Here is a 14,715-nt window from a genome sequence, read left to right as displayed (position 1 = left end):
TGTTCCCAATGAAAAAGGAAAGAATCCACACTAAGTTGGCCATGGTCGCAAAGACTCTGATGGAAGGGATTAATGGACAGACATATACCATAGTCTCCATGATCATAGCCGACATCTACAAGGCTCTAGAGCACTGTCAAAGGGGATCAAGCATTTCGAGGGTTGTAATTTGTTGATGCAATTATGGTTGTTGGAGCATTTCCAAAAGGGTAGCTATCGCCAAGAATTTCCGCGAAGGGCTTGGAACGACCATATTGCCTTCCATCACCCCAAGCAGATGACTTACATTCCAGACAGATTTGCTCAGCTGGAAAGCAGCAAAGAATGGGTAGAGTTCTTCAACAATATGACCGAGGAATAGGTGTAGTGGATGTTTGAATGGTTCCCAACCGACGAGTTTATTATTAGGTCCAGGGATGATCCGCACTTGGTGGTGATCGGGTTGAGAGGGATATACCCATATGTCCCTGTGCGAGTTATGAAGCAAGAAGGCAGAAAACAGGTTGTACCTAGGGTTGTCAAGATGAGTCATTTCAGGGCAGACATCCAAGATGATGATGTCCCTTACAAGTGCCAAGCTCAGCACATGTGGCACTGCAAAATCATTATGGAAAAGAACACTGTTGAGCCAGACAGGTACCATGCAGGGTTCGATCCTCTCTACCCGGCGTGGTTGGAGGACAATCTGAAAGGAATGGTGACACCAGGGGCCGGTCGAGGGAAAAAAATCATAGATGAGGAAGCTGAAGCTGAAGTCAAATATAACAAGTTGCGCAAGAGGGTCCACGACTTTGTGAATGAGCACCGGGAAATACATAAGAGGAATGCGAGGTTGATCGAGGAGTGGAAAGAGATGGCAATCACTTCCAATAGGAAACTGGAATATCTGGAGCGAGGAATAATAGAGCTGTAAGGCAAAGTCATAAAGAGAATTGAAAATTGCCAGAACGCTGAAAGAGCTGAAGGGGGACATTTGGCCAGAGCCTACTTGATGTTGGGACTACGCGAGCTATAGGATCTATATGATGGAGTCCGGAATATTGAATCAGGGGAAGGTCCTTCTGGGACAAAATAGGCTAGATTTACTTGCTTTTCATAAAAATGTAATAAGGCCAAGTGCCAGTAGTGATTTATTTTATTATTATCTTAGTGTCGTTTTGGGATTCGTCTATTTTTATATTATGAAATGAAGCATTTATTGGCATTTAAAGTTCTCCAAATCTATTTTTCACTAGGCGTACCTCGGGCACAATGAGGTTCCCAAATTAAGACGCGAATTTACATTTCCGTAATATGTGTTTAAATACTGCAAGCATTTTAGAATCCTCACTGACTTGTTACCTTTTTTGTTTTTGCTTATTTTTACTGTTATTCCCATCCCCTTAGGTCGGTTCACTCATACTGGCCTCATCAGCATATCATACCTAATCAAAAGGCCCTCCACCTCCTCTTCCTCCAAGCAACACAAAAGGCCGAGGAAAAGCAAATATGGACGACTCGAGTGGGATCCGAAAGTAGAATATTGAGAATGCAGAATCTTCAGATGGCCGTATTACTCCGACCCCAAATGATCTGGTTTTGAGACTGGAACAAAAGATACTAGAATTGCATGGAGAACTTGAGCAGGTTTGGAACTTGGCAAAATTGTCACTTACCCTAAGTGTCCTCGATATCCACCAACAAAATACAAAGAACCCGACACCTCCTCAGAACAAACAAAACCAACACCCAAAAAATCCTCCCGCACCAAATCAATACACAACTCCATCCCAGAATCACAACCCATTACCAGCTCCGCCTCAACAACACCATCAACCAATTTATTACCCGCCAACCACCACTTACCACACTCCCCAAAACACATACCAATCATTCCCGATCCCCAAAACTCTACCAATGACCATTATTTTACCCAAGTTCCTGGCACCCATCAAAGCAACCCTATATATGTGGAAACTATACCTCATTTTACCCAACCAATCTCTTGTGCACCGGAATCCTCCGAGAAGGACCTACTCATTAAAAACATGGCTGAAGAACTCAAGAAGTTAACAAGCCGAGTTCAAGATGTTGAAGGTAATAGAGGAATGGAATGATTAAACTACAAAGACCTGTGCATACAACCAGATGTGGAATTGCCTGAGGGATACAAACCTCCCAAGTTCGAGATGTTCGACGGCACATGTGATCCTAGGGCTCATCTAAGGACCTATTGTGACAAGCTTGTCGGGGTTGGGAAAGATGAAAATATCCGGATGAAGCTCTTCATGTGGAGCCTTACTGGGGACGCTTTGTCTTAGTATATCAACCAAAATCCCAAGAAATGGTCCAATTGGGTAAGCATGGCATCAGATTTCATGGACCAGTTCAGGTTCAACACAGAGAATGCACCAGATGTTTTCTACATTCAGAATCTTAAGAAGAAACCTACTGAGACTTTTCGTGAATACGCTACTCATTGAATGTCGGAGGTGGCCAAGGTCAGGCCCTCTTTAGACGAGGAACAGATGAATAAAATCTTCGTCAGGGCACATAACCCACAAAATTATGAGAGGTTGATGGTTAACGAAAATCACAAATTCTCTGACATCATCAAGCTTGGAGAAATAATCGAAGAAGGAATAAAGAGAGGGATGGTAACGAACTTTGAGGAACTGCAAGCCATGAATAAGGCACTACAATCAGGTGGCATATCGAAGAAGAGAGATTTTGGGGCGATAATGGTTGCTCAGGGCCCAAATTCTCCACTTAAATATCAGACACCTCCACCCATATATCACACACCTCCACCCACATATCAAACACCTCCACCCACATATCAAACACCTACACCCACATACCAAGCATCACCGCCTACATATCAACCTTAATCTCCAAAATATTCCCAACCAACCACTGTCCATCACACCTATAACTCCCAACCATCCCACTTCCAATCACCACCAGCTCGCCGAAATTATCCAAGACCAAGACCCAACTTCTACTACAAGCCACCCAGATAATACACCACTATTGCTGAGCCCATCGACCAATTGGATGAAAGGTTGAAAGCCACAGGTTACTCACTCCTGTTCCTACTGTGGCACTAGAAAATCCATCCCAATGGGTCAATCCGAACAAAACTTGTGTGTACCATTCCGGTATGAAGGGGCACACCACTGTTAAGTGACAAACATTGAAGTATAAGATCCAGATGCTAACTTACAACAAGGTCATACAAGCAAAGGAATCCGCACTTAATGTCAGTAACAATACCCTCCCTGATCAAAGATGTGATAGTGTACATGTGATAGAGACAAATGAAGAATGGGACCCTGAGGGTTCGATCGGGCTTATTCGAGAAGGCGATGACTTTATGGTTGCAGTCACACTTACTCCTATTGTGGTTCAGACTCAGGCACCAATCGAGGTTGAGGTAACTGCATCAATTCCATTTTAGGTGGAGGTGGCTCCGTCCGCAGCCACCCCTACTCCATTTGAAGTAGAAGTGGTCACACCTTTCACTATGAAAGTATCGACCACACCCCCATTCAACTCAAAAGCAATACCCTGGGATTATGTTGCGAGGCTCGACGGAAAGGGAAGGCCAAGGTAGAGGAATCTGACGTTACATAAAGAATGACTAGAACTGAAAGAGTCTATACACCTGAACACCTGGGAGGTTCAAGTAAGGAGGCCACTACTAGGAAGCCTATCATTGAGACCGGGCCAGATGACATGTGGAGGAAAGTATGGGCAAAGGAGTATTCTGTTGTTGACCAACTGAACAAAGTCCCTGCTCAGATATCTATCCTGTCACTATTGCAGAATTCAGAGGCACGCAAGAACACTTTGATGAATGTACTGAGCGAGTCTTATGTACCCCAATAACATCACTGGTGGAGAAATGGCCAACATGGTTGGGCAAGTGCTGGAGAGCCATAAGATTATCTTCCAGGAATATGAGGTACCGCCTGAGGGTTTGAATCACAATCGAGCATTGCATATCATAGTGCAATTTGAAGAGAAGTTCATTGCCAGGGTCTTGGTTGATAGAGGTTCGAGCCTAAATATTTGTCCATTGGACACTCTGAAGAGGTTGGACAAAGATTTCCATGAGATACAGGTAGGAAGCATGAATTTGAAGGATTTCGATGGGTCTTAGAGGACCACGATTGGGGAAATTAACCTTTGTTTGCAGACGGGGCCGACTTGGTTTGACGTTGAATTTCAAGTGCTTGACATACCAGCCTCATATAATCTTCTATTGGGTCGGCCATGGATCCATGTTGCCGGAGCCATGCCTTCCACACTACATCAAGCTATGAAGTTTGAGTGGAACTGCCAGGAGGTAATCATTCAAGGAGATGGGAGTAAACCCATCTACACTAGTCAAACCATCCCGGCCATCGGATATAGAAGAAGGCTAGGAGGGAAAACCTATCATCACATCGAATGGGTCAATGTTGTCGTAAAGGATAAGTGGTGGAGTAACAAAATAGAAAGCATACTAGTATGGTCTGGATATGAACCCGACAAAGGGTTAGGAAAGAACCTCCAAGGCATCACCAAACCAATGCAGCTGAAAAATCATGGTACCACCTTTGGGCTCGAATACCAATATACATGGAAAGAGTACAATGATTGGTCACCTCCATGGCGCGGACCATATTACCCTCTTGAGCAACCAGTGCCATGTTTGGAACAAACTTTCACCAGGCTGACACAATATGGGGAACTATAGAGAAAGAAGCACTACCTAAGTTGAAGAATTTGGATGAAGACATGGAATGCAGTGCCATAATTGAGGAGGAAGAGGAAGAAGGCCTCACTATTCAGATTGTGAAGAAGGGAGCTATTCGTAGAAACTGGACCGCCACACCATCCCGAGCCCACCGAGTCCCTAGGTAGCTTGGCAAAATTTACTTCTATAGCTATTCTAGGAATTTAAGATTTCCCGTAATTTTGTTTTAAGTTTTACTTGTTTCAAAATAAATGCTTGATTCATCGAGCCATACTTTGTTTGGACAATTTTTCAAGTTCTAATCAAATGCATTTGCTCTTTATTATTCACTACTATATTTACACTTTTCTTTTCCACAACGTTATTATTACTTTTCCTGATGAACCAGTGACTGTGACATGTAATGATGCAACGCAACATGAGAATAGTGATTCAGATGAAGAAGATGAGATACCCGAGGAAATTGTCAGGGAGGTTGAGAACTTTGAGAATAAGCCTAAGTCCAATCTGGACGAGACTGAAGCACTAATTTTGGGAGACGCCCAGACTGTCAAGGAGACCCGCATCCGCATTCATTTGTCACCAATAGAGAAGGAAGAGTACATTCATTTCCTAAAAGAATATGAGGATATTTTTTCATGGTCATATGATGACATGACCGGCTTGAGAACATCTACAGTGGCTGACAAGTTGCGTACTAATCCCATGTGTTGCCAGTCAAGCAGAAGCTCTGAAAGTTCAAACCAGACATGAGCTTGAAAATGAAGGAGGAAGTTACCAAGTAGATCAAAGCCAAATTTCTCAAGTTGGTTGAGTACCCAACCTGGTCGATAACTGTGCTAAGCATGAACTCCAATCCTTTGTTGATTGCTTTGCGGGTTATCACCAGATTTGGATGGATGAAGAAGATACAGAGAAGACGACTTTTATTACGCCATGAGGTGTATACTGTTACAAGATGATGCCATTCGGTTTGAAGAATGCTGGGGCCACTTACATGAGAGCTAAGACAACCATCTTCCATGATATGATACACAAAGAAATAGAGGTGTATGTGGACGATGTCATTATCAGATCCAAGAGGGTCATAGATCACTAACAGACTTGAGAAAGTTCTTCGATAGACTAAGGAGGTACAATTTGAAACTGAACCCTACAAAGTGTGCATTCGGGGTTCGCATAGGAAAGTTACTGGGATTCATCGTCAGTCGTCGCAGGATCGAATTGGATCCGTCTAAATTCAAAGCTATTCAAGAGTTACAACCGCCTAATAGCAAAAAGGATGTGATGAGTTTCTTAGGAAATCTCAACTATATCAGTTGCTTCAAAGCACAGTCCGCAGTCATATGTGAACCCATCTTCAAGATGCTAAAAAATGATGCCGAAACAAGCTGTACCGAGGATTGTCAAAAAACTTTTGACAAAATCAAGGAGTACCTATCCACATTGCCAATTTTGGTCCCGCCAGAACCAGGACGACCTTTGTTACTCTATCTGTCTGTATTTGATGGAGCCTTCGGGTGTGTTCTGGGACAACATGACGAGACAGGAAGAAAGGAGCAAGCCATAAAGAAGTTCACACCTTATGAATCACGGTATTCTCTTCTTGAACACACTTGCTTTGCTTTAACCTGGACAGCCCAACAATTGAGACATTACTTCTGTGGCTACACTACATACCTCATATCTAGGATGGACCTTTTGAAGTACATATTTCAGAAATCTATGCCTAATGGGAAGTTGGCTAAATGGAAGATAATATTGAGTGAATTAGATATCGTCTACGTAACTCAAAAAGCAGTCAAAGGACAAGCATTAGCAGATCACCTTGCTGTAAATCCGGTAGGAGGAGCATACGAACCTTTGAAAATATATTTTCCTGATGAAGAAGTGTCATTCGTAGGGGAAGACATTAACGAAGCATACGATGGTTGGAGGATGTTTTTAGATGGAGCCGCAAACTTTAAAGGAGTGGTCATCGGAGCAGTTTTGGTATCAGAAATGGGTCAACATTATCCGGTATCTTCCAAACTCAGATTTCCTTGCACCAACAACATGGAAAAATATGAAGCCTGCATACTAGGTCTCAACATGGTAGTCGACATGAAAATTCAGGAGCTGTTGGTGATCGGTGATTCAAACCTTCTTGTGTACCAGGTACAAGGAGAGTGGGCCACCAAGAATTCCAAGATATTGCCTTATCTGCACCATGTGCAAGAAGTAAGAAAGAAGTTCACGAAGATAGAATTCAGACATGTGCCCAGAATTCAGAATGAGTTTTCCGATGCATTAGCCACCTTGTTATCTATGATACAACACCCAGATAAGAATTACATTGATCCCATTTCGGTGAGGATCTATAATCAGCCGGCGTATTGTGATCATGTTAAAGAAGAAATAGATGGAAAGCCTTGGTTCCATGAGATAAAGGAGTATTTGTCAAAGGGAGAATATCCAGAGCATGCAAACCACACTCAGAAACGCTCACTCCAGAATTTGTCTAATCACTTCTTCCATAGCGGAGGGAACTTGTACAGAAGAACTCCTGATTTGGGTTTACTAAGATGTGTTGATGCAAAGGAAGCTTCTAAGCTACTTGAGGATGTGTATGTTGGGACCTGTAGTCTGCACATGAATGGTTTCGTCTTGGCTAAGAAGATACTCAGGGCAGGTTACTTCTTGATAACCATGGAGACGGATTGCATTTAGTATGTTCGCAAATGCTTTCAATGTCAAGTGCATGCCGACATGATAAAAGTACCGCCAAATGAGCTCAATGCAACAAGCTCACCTTAGCCATTCGCTGCCTAGGGAATGGATGTTATTAGTCCAATCGAGCCCACTACTTCAAACGGACATAGGTTTATTGTAGTAGCCATTGATTACTTCACAAAATGGGTAGAGGCTGCATCTTACAAAGCTATAACGAAGAAAGTCATCGCAGATTTTGTCAAGGATCATATTGTCTGCCGATTCAGAGTTTCCGAGTCTATTATTACCGACAACACCGACAATGTCAACAGTGATATGATGAATGCTATGTGTGAAACTTTCAAAATCAAGCACAAGAATTCCACAGCCTACAGACCTTAGATGAATGGAGATGTGGAAGCTTCTAACAAGAACATCAAGAAGATACTAAGGAAGATGGTAGAAAACCACAAATAGTGGCATGGGAAGTTACCCTTCACTTTGTTAGGATACCGCACCACGGTTTGCACATCACCCAGGGCAACTCCCTACATGTTGGTTTATGGTATCGAGGCTGTCATCCCAGCCGGGGTGGAAATTCCTTCTTTAAGAATCATACAGGAAACCACACTTAGCGATGCAGAATGGATAAAGAGTTGCTCGGGACAATTGGCCCTTATCGATGGAAAGAGGATGAACGCAGTATGTCACGGCCATCTTTACTAGAACAGAATATCTAGAGCTTTCAACAAAAGAGTCAAACCAAGACAGTTCGCACCAGGGCAGCTGGTATGGAAGAAAATCTTCTCGCATCAAGATGAATCCAAAGGGAAATCCTTTCCCAACTGGCAAGGTCCGTACATGGTTTATAGGGTACTAACAGGAGGAACACTAATGCTTGCAGATTTGGATGGAGAAGTTTGGCCAAAACCAATCAATTCAGACATAGTCAAGAGATACTATTCCTAGATTATTTCACATTTCTTTTCTGATGTAATTGAACTACGCTTGACCTGATTCGCGTTTAAGAGGGGATACGTAGGCAGCCTTATGGGTTCGGTCATATCATAATAAAATTTTCATTTCCCCCAAGATCATAAACTGTGGCAGAATTTTGAGGAGGGTCCTCCAAATTTTGAAGCAAGTCCAGCCAACACCAACATGTGCCAGACGGTCAGTAACTAGTTAAGAAACTAGGACCGAATTTTGAGAAGGATTCTCTAAATTCCGGAGAAGGTTCGGCAAAATCCATTATCCACAAACGGTTAAAGATCATCTACCAAATTGGGGCAAAATTTTGAGGAGGAACCTCAAATTCCAATACGAGAGAGCTGCAATGCCTTTGAGATGTGTTACAGTCACTAGTTCATCAAAATTACTTGATATATCAATACATTTCTAAAACAACTCTATTTTATCAATAATTGCATATTTTCAAAAAATCTATTTCCATAACAGTCAGGTATCACCCAGGGGAACTCGAAAGGCTCTTAGAACAGAGCAAAGCAAGGCCGGCGGACGAAGCACGAACCAACCTCCCCTCATAAAACTTACAATTTTCTTTGAATGCGGGCACATTTGATGTAACGATAACATTCACAAAACATGTATACACAAAGATAATTCACTATCAATCAGGTCATCAGACATAGAATACATCTCCAGCTAAGAAACATACTACTCTTATTTGCCACTCGCTATTTGCATGAGGCTAATACCTGCCTCCCTATTTGCATGAGTCTAATCCTTGACTCCATACATGCATGAGGCTAATCCCTGTCTCCCTACTTGAATGAGGCTAATTCTTGCCTCCATACCTACATGAGGCTAATCCTTGCCTCCCTACTTTCATGAGGCTAATCCTTGCCTCCATATTTGCATGAGGCTAATCCCTGCCTCCCTACTTGCATGAGGCTATTCCTTGCCTCTATTCCTGCATGAGGCTAATCCCTACCTCCCTACTTGTATGAGGATAATCCTTGCCTCCACATTTGCATGAGGATAATCCTTGCCTCCATACCTGTATGAGGCTAATCCCTGCCTCCCTATTTGCATGAGGCTAATCCCTGCCTCCATACATGCATGAGCCTAATCCCTGCCTCCCTAATTGCATGAGTCTAATCCTTGACTCCATCCTGTATGAGTCTAATCCCTATCACTATATCTGCATGAGGCTAATCCTTGCATACCCATTTTCATGTAGCTAATCCCTGCCTCCCTACCTGTATGAGGCTAATCCCTGCCTCCACATTTGCATGGGACTAAGCACCGCCCCCCTCGGCACAAATATTGCTCAATTTCTAGCATTATCTATTTGCTTTTCAATCGGGCTAAGCTCTGCCCTCCATTTCACAAGACTAAGCCTTGTCTTGTTAACACCATATCATTGCATAACATTGGATGAAATATTGCCAATCTATCCAAAGGCGTCATAGTTTAAAAGGCATCATCCTCATAGCCGGAAAACACCATGTCATGGCCTGAGGATCTCTAAAATTTGTATACCATTATTCAAAAGGCGTCATGGTTCAGAGGCACCATTTTCATGACTCGAGAACATCATTTCATGGCCTCCGAATATCTCAGCAAACAATTCATGGACCAGGACATCATGGTCTAAGGACGCCATTCCTAACCGTCCGAAGACAAGTTTCATAGTCCAACGGGAAGTTGCATCATGTTTACATTTATGCACAGTATACGTTTGTATTGTTTCTATTTATAGGTAACCCTGTGAGCAACGACTATCTCAGCAGGAGCGATTCCCCTCCAGTTCTCTCATCCATATCAAACCTAACCGTTCCCATAAACCGTTCGCTCACCCATCCCTAGATGTTGCGTTCGTTCTTGAAATGACTTCATCGGTATACTTCGCTGATGAATCCGGAACTATGCAAGGCCTAATTCCTGTAAGACTAGGGATATGTAGGCAGCTCAGAAGCCGGAGTGCGGCCTAATCTCTCGAATTGTTTTGCTCGATCAAAATTGTCCATCAATTCTTTACCCGAAAACTCTTTCATCCTTCTTGAGTAAAGAGGGGCAACTGTTGATACCCAATTTCCCCCCAAAATATTTTAAAATTGCATATATACCTTCAAAATCATGCATTAGTAGCAATTGATATTTTTCCCCAATTTTCCTATATTTTTATTAATTTATTCAGCATTTTGGTTGCCAATAAATAATTACAAAATGTCATTACAAATAATTTCAGAAGCATCTTTTGATTTAACTTATTATTTATGGTCTTATATGAATCAAATTATTTCATAATTGGCCAAATTAGCATCTTTTGGCTATATCATATGATGTTATACTATTTTTTCCCAAAAATTAATCATTTATATTTTAAAATACTAAGTAATCATTTTTAACTATTTCCATGCATAAAATTTATTTTTACAATTATCAGCTATTTTTTATAAATTGTTTTATTTAATTTAATTGGGTATTTAATAAATAGCCAATTCCATTTTCAATTCTAGCCTAATTGAATCAGATCCCAACCCAATTTAATTAGCCCAAAGACCCAGGCCCAAACCTAAATCCTACTAGACCCAATCCCTGTTCCAATCTGGACCGTTGATCAATTCTAATCAATGGTCCAGATCCCCCATACCATAACTAACCTAAATTACTACCCCCAAACCTTAATTCCCATCCTCTCATTTTCTCTCATTCTCTCCGCCGTTACATCTCTCATCTCTCTCAAAATCCTCTCTGCTAAACCTAGCTCCTCTCACCGGCCGTTGGCTCGCCGGTAACCATGGTGGTCTCACCACCATCCCCAGCCCCATGACTCTCTTCCTATGACCGTTTGTTGCTGCCTTGAGGCCCTCAAGGGAACCAAAAGGCAGTTCACTCACCTCTCATGGTTTCTATGGCGTTCTCAGGCCGTCCATACTCGTCCGAGTAAGATTCTACCATCTCTGGCTAGAACCTGTGGTTTCTAGGCCGATTCTCTTTCTTTCTGGGTTGTCTCTATGAAACCCTAACTACTAGCTCTTGATTTCTTAGATCTGTAACATATCTGAGTATATTTTGAGTGATACCATTTTCTTGATAATCTTTTTGATTTTTCAAAAATGTCTCTTCATCTTCAAAAATTAGGGTTTCTTAACCCCTTTTCAAAACGCTTTTTCTTCTGATTTTTGGTATTAATCTATGATTTTTACTATGTTTATACGGTTTATTTAAGTTTTTCCTTTTATCTGATTCATTATGTTGAAAACCCTAATTCTTGGTCTTTATCTTGGATTCTGAGAGCTGTCCTTGCTTATTTGTTCATTTAATTTGTTCGCATGTCTGTTATTCATGAATATATTCTATGTTTCTATGATTTTTACCCTATTATGCTAATTAGAGTTTCTGATTTTGCTTCTTCCGTCTATACTATTTTATTCTGTTTATTAACATAAATTTGTGTTAATTCCTCCAATTAGTACCATTCTTTCTAGTTCTTTTTTGGCAATCCGCTAGGCAAGTGCCTAGGGCTAGTTTTTATATATAAAAATCAGAAGAAAAAGAAAAATATTACAACTAATAAAAGTTTCTGGTGGTCTTAAGCGATGAAAGAAATAAAATTTTAGTGGCACATAAGTCCTATTACCGGTGTTGAGGTAAATACTCAACATTGGTAGTACAATTTCCATACTAAAAAAGCATGTAATGTGAGGATGTATATGCATTTGCATTATACATTTTTGGCTTAGTCCATACTTTAGTTTGTAGCGCAAATGACCATATTCCTTTTGTAGCACTTTGAAGATCTTCCATGTTGTTATGTTGCCTTGTATGAATCCCGTGCAATAGTGGTTTCTTAACACATTGGCCTCTCTCCTATCATTGCAGTAGTGCTTCAATGTTTTTGAAAATAACCTCCAGTACTGTATCAAAGAAAGCATTTGTGGATAGCATTGTGGAGAGGAGTAGTTATCGACAAATGCGATACACCAGCTAGTGTCGTTACTATGGCCCATAGAATCGATCACAAAGTTGTGCAATAATTTGTTGCATATGTCCAGTTTTCTTCTGGATTTGCTTGAATTTCCACACCCATGTTTTGGTTCAAATGAAATATTGCAAAATTCCATAACCAAAAATCTTTGTCTATGCAATCCTTCCTTTGAGTCTATTCTTTTTTCTATCTTTAACTTCCTCCCCTTGGGATGAGTGCATTGCACTAATACCACCAAAATGGAATCCATTAAATAATAGAGCCTAGATATAGAAACTGCACCTACAAATGAAATAAACAGGTTAATGAAGATAAGGCATCCCCTGTGCGCGTGATTGGTTCTACATGCTTTGCTGCAGAAGTGTGGAAAGATCGAACAAGAATCGAAGCCCAGAATTGGTTGATGTCCCGGAGTAGTAACAGTGCATATCTCCAGCTGTGAAAATTTTGTTAACTGCATACCAATTTGCATCATTGAGTAAACCATATATTTAACAAGTGGCGTCGAGAATTGTCGACCAAGTCTGCCCCTAACAAAACATGTACATTCAGTGAATGAATGTCCATATTGTTGTGCCAATAGATTGAGAAAAGTAATGTAACTTGGATTGGGTATTTGCTGTGATTCTCTGCAAGAAACCAATTTCAATGGAATTCTGAAGTAGCTGTGCACTTCCAGTGTGCTAGCGTAATGAGAACCTTGACCTTACTGCTCGTAATCCTTCATGCTTATGGTAGATTCTCCAATTAAATGAACAGTATTTGCTAAAACCACCATTTGAAGTCTGATCAACATGTAAGGCATGTCAAAAGGAGTTGTTCCTGCAAAACAGAAAGCTGAGTTATTAGAAAAATGTAACCTTTCAGTTTTAACCATCTCCTTCCTCGCTTGCATCCTTATTGTCTTGCAACTTTCACCCTTAGATAAGGACATTGTAATTTGTCATTATTGACAATTCTTTTGGCTTTTGTATCCAGCTCTTTAAAACACTGTGCTTCGATGTTGCCCATATTAAGTGCTTGATTCGCTAGATGGTCTGCCAAGCAATTCCCTTCTATCATGATATGTGATAGTTTCACATGAATTCTTGACATTGCCTTTGCGATTTCATCTACATATTCTGCAATGACCCACGGAACAGCCCAAATTCCTTCTATAGCGTTCTTCAAGAGGAGCGAGTCAGTTTGCAAAATAACTTGCGCGAATCCTTTCGCTTCACAGTATTTTAGTGCTTCAACAATTGCCAAAGCTTCTGCCTCGTTGTTTGTTGTTTCATGTATCAACTTTCCACAAGCATACTTTATGTTGCCTTCATAATCTCTAAGTGTGTAACCAATTGAGCTCCTGCCTGGATTTCTTCTCGATGCCCCATCGCAATTGACTTTGATCCATCCTTGTGGTGGCATTTCCCATAAAACTTTAGTAACCTTTAATGGAGGCGTGTACTGTTCCAGCATGCATAGAAGTTGTGGACAGTTTGAGGAACGTTAGCCAAGCTAGGTTTCCTTAGTTTAACAAGTGATTGAATAGTTGTGGACACCTGATATATCACCCTTCTAATCGTTACTGCTTCCCCGTGTTTGTAGTTGTTTCTTCTCTTCCACAACTCCCATAAAATGATAGCCGGAAGTGCTTGAAAAATTGGCTGCAATCTTGGTAACACTTTGAGCGTCCAACACTTCACGATTGCCTGGTGCATCAACATACTCTCCATACATTATGGATAAATTTTGGTTGCTAATAAATAATTACAAAATGGCATTACAAATGATTTCAGAAGCATCTTTTGATTTAACTTATTATTTATGGTCTTATTTGAATCAAATTATTTCATAATTGGCCAAATTGGTATCTTTTGGCTATAATTGCAATAATTTTGCAATTATAGCCCAATCATCTGATATTATACTATTTTTGACCAAAAATTAATCATTTAAAATTTAAAATACTAAGTAATCATTTTTAACTATTTCCATACATAAAATTCATTTTTTACAATTATCATCTATTTTTATAAATTGTTTTATTTAATTTAATTGGGTATTTAAAAAATAGCCAATTCCATTTTCAATTCTAGCCTAATTGAATCAGATCCCAACCAAATTAAATTAGCCCAAAGACCCAGACCCAAACCTAAATCCTACCCGATCCAATCCCTGGTCCAATCTGGAGCATTGATCAATTCTAATCAACGGTCCAGATCCCCCATACCATAATTAACCTAAATGACTACCCCCAAGCTCTCATTCTCATCCTCTCATTTGTTCTCATTCTCTCCCCTATTACATCTCTCATCTCTCTCAAAATCCTCTTTGCTAAACCTAGCTCCTTTTACCGGCCGTT

The 14,715-nt window shown here is 40.8% G+C and overlaps 2 protein-coding genes across 2 annotated transcripts; one reads left to right on the top strand and one right to left on the bottom strand.

Annotated features, from left to right (window-relative positions):
• The first annotated feature begins 3,886 nt into the window (after positions 1 to 3,886).
• Positions 3,887 to 7,432, top strand: LOC138875317 (uncharacterized). Its single transcript, XM_070154141.1, has 6 exons — positions 3,887 to 4,021; positions 4,181 to 4,330; positions 4,699 to 4,886; positions 5,441 to 5,528; positions 5,798 to 7,155; positions 7,261 to 7,432. Exons 1-6 carry the CDS (start codon positions 3,887 to 3,889, stop codon positions 7,430 to 7,432), a joined length of 2,091 nt encoding a protein of 696 aa, XP_070010242.1.
• Positions 7,433 to 13,268: 5,836 nt separating this feature from the next.
• LOC138875316 (uncharacterized) lies at positions 13,269 to 13,829 on the bottom strand. Its single transcript, XM_070154140.1, has one exon. It carries the CDS (start codon positions 13,827 to 13,829, stop codon positions 13,269 to 13,271), a length of 561 nt encoding a protein of 186 aa, XP_070010241.1.
• Between the last annotated feature and the right edge of the window lie 886 nt (positions 13,830 to 14,715).

This window comes from Nicotiana sylvestris, chromosome 8 (assembly GCF_000393655.2).
Source record: "Nicotiana sylvestris chromosome 8, ASM39365v2, whole genome shotgun sequence".
NCBI lineage: Eukaryota > Viridiplantae > Streptophyta > Magnoliopsida > Solanales > Solanaceae > Nicotiana > Nicotiana sylvestris.
This window is presented reverse-complemented; position numbering and strand designations above follow the sequence as displayed.

Coding starts and splice junctions, on each gene's coding strand:
- LOC138875317 (XM_070154141.1), top strand. CDS start 3,887: ATGGCCAACATGGTTGGGCAAGTGCTGGAGAGCCATAAGATTATCTTC. Junction 4,022..4,180: donor AAGAGAAGTTCATTGCCAGG/GTCTTGGTTGAT, acceptor CTTTGTTTGCAG/ACGGGGCCGACTTGGTTTGA. Junction 5,529..5,797: donor ATCAAAGCCAAATTTCTCAA/GTTGGTTGAGTA, acceptor TGTCATTATCAG/ATCCAAGAGGGTCATAGATC.
- LOC138875316 (XM_070154140.1), bottom strand. CDS start 13,829: ATGCTGGAACAGTACACGCCTCCATTAAAGGTTACTAAAGTTTTATGG.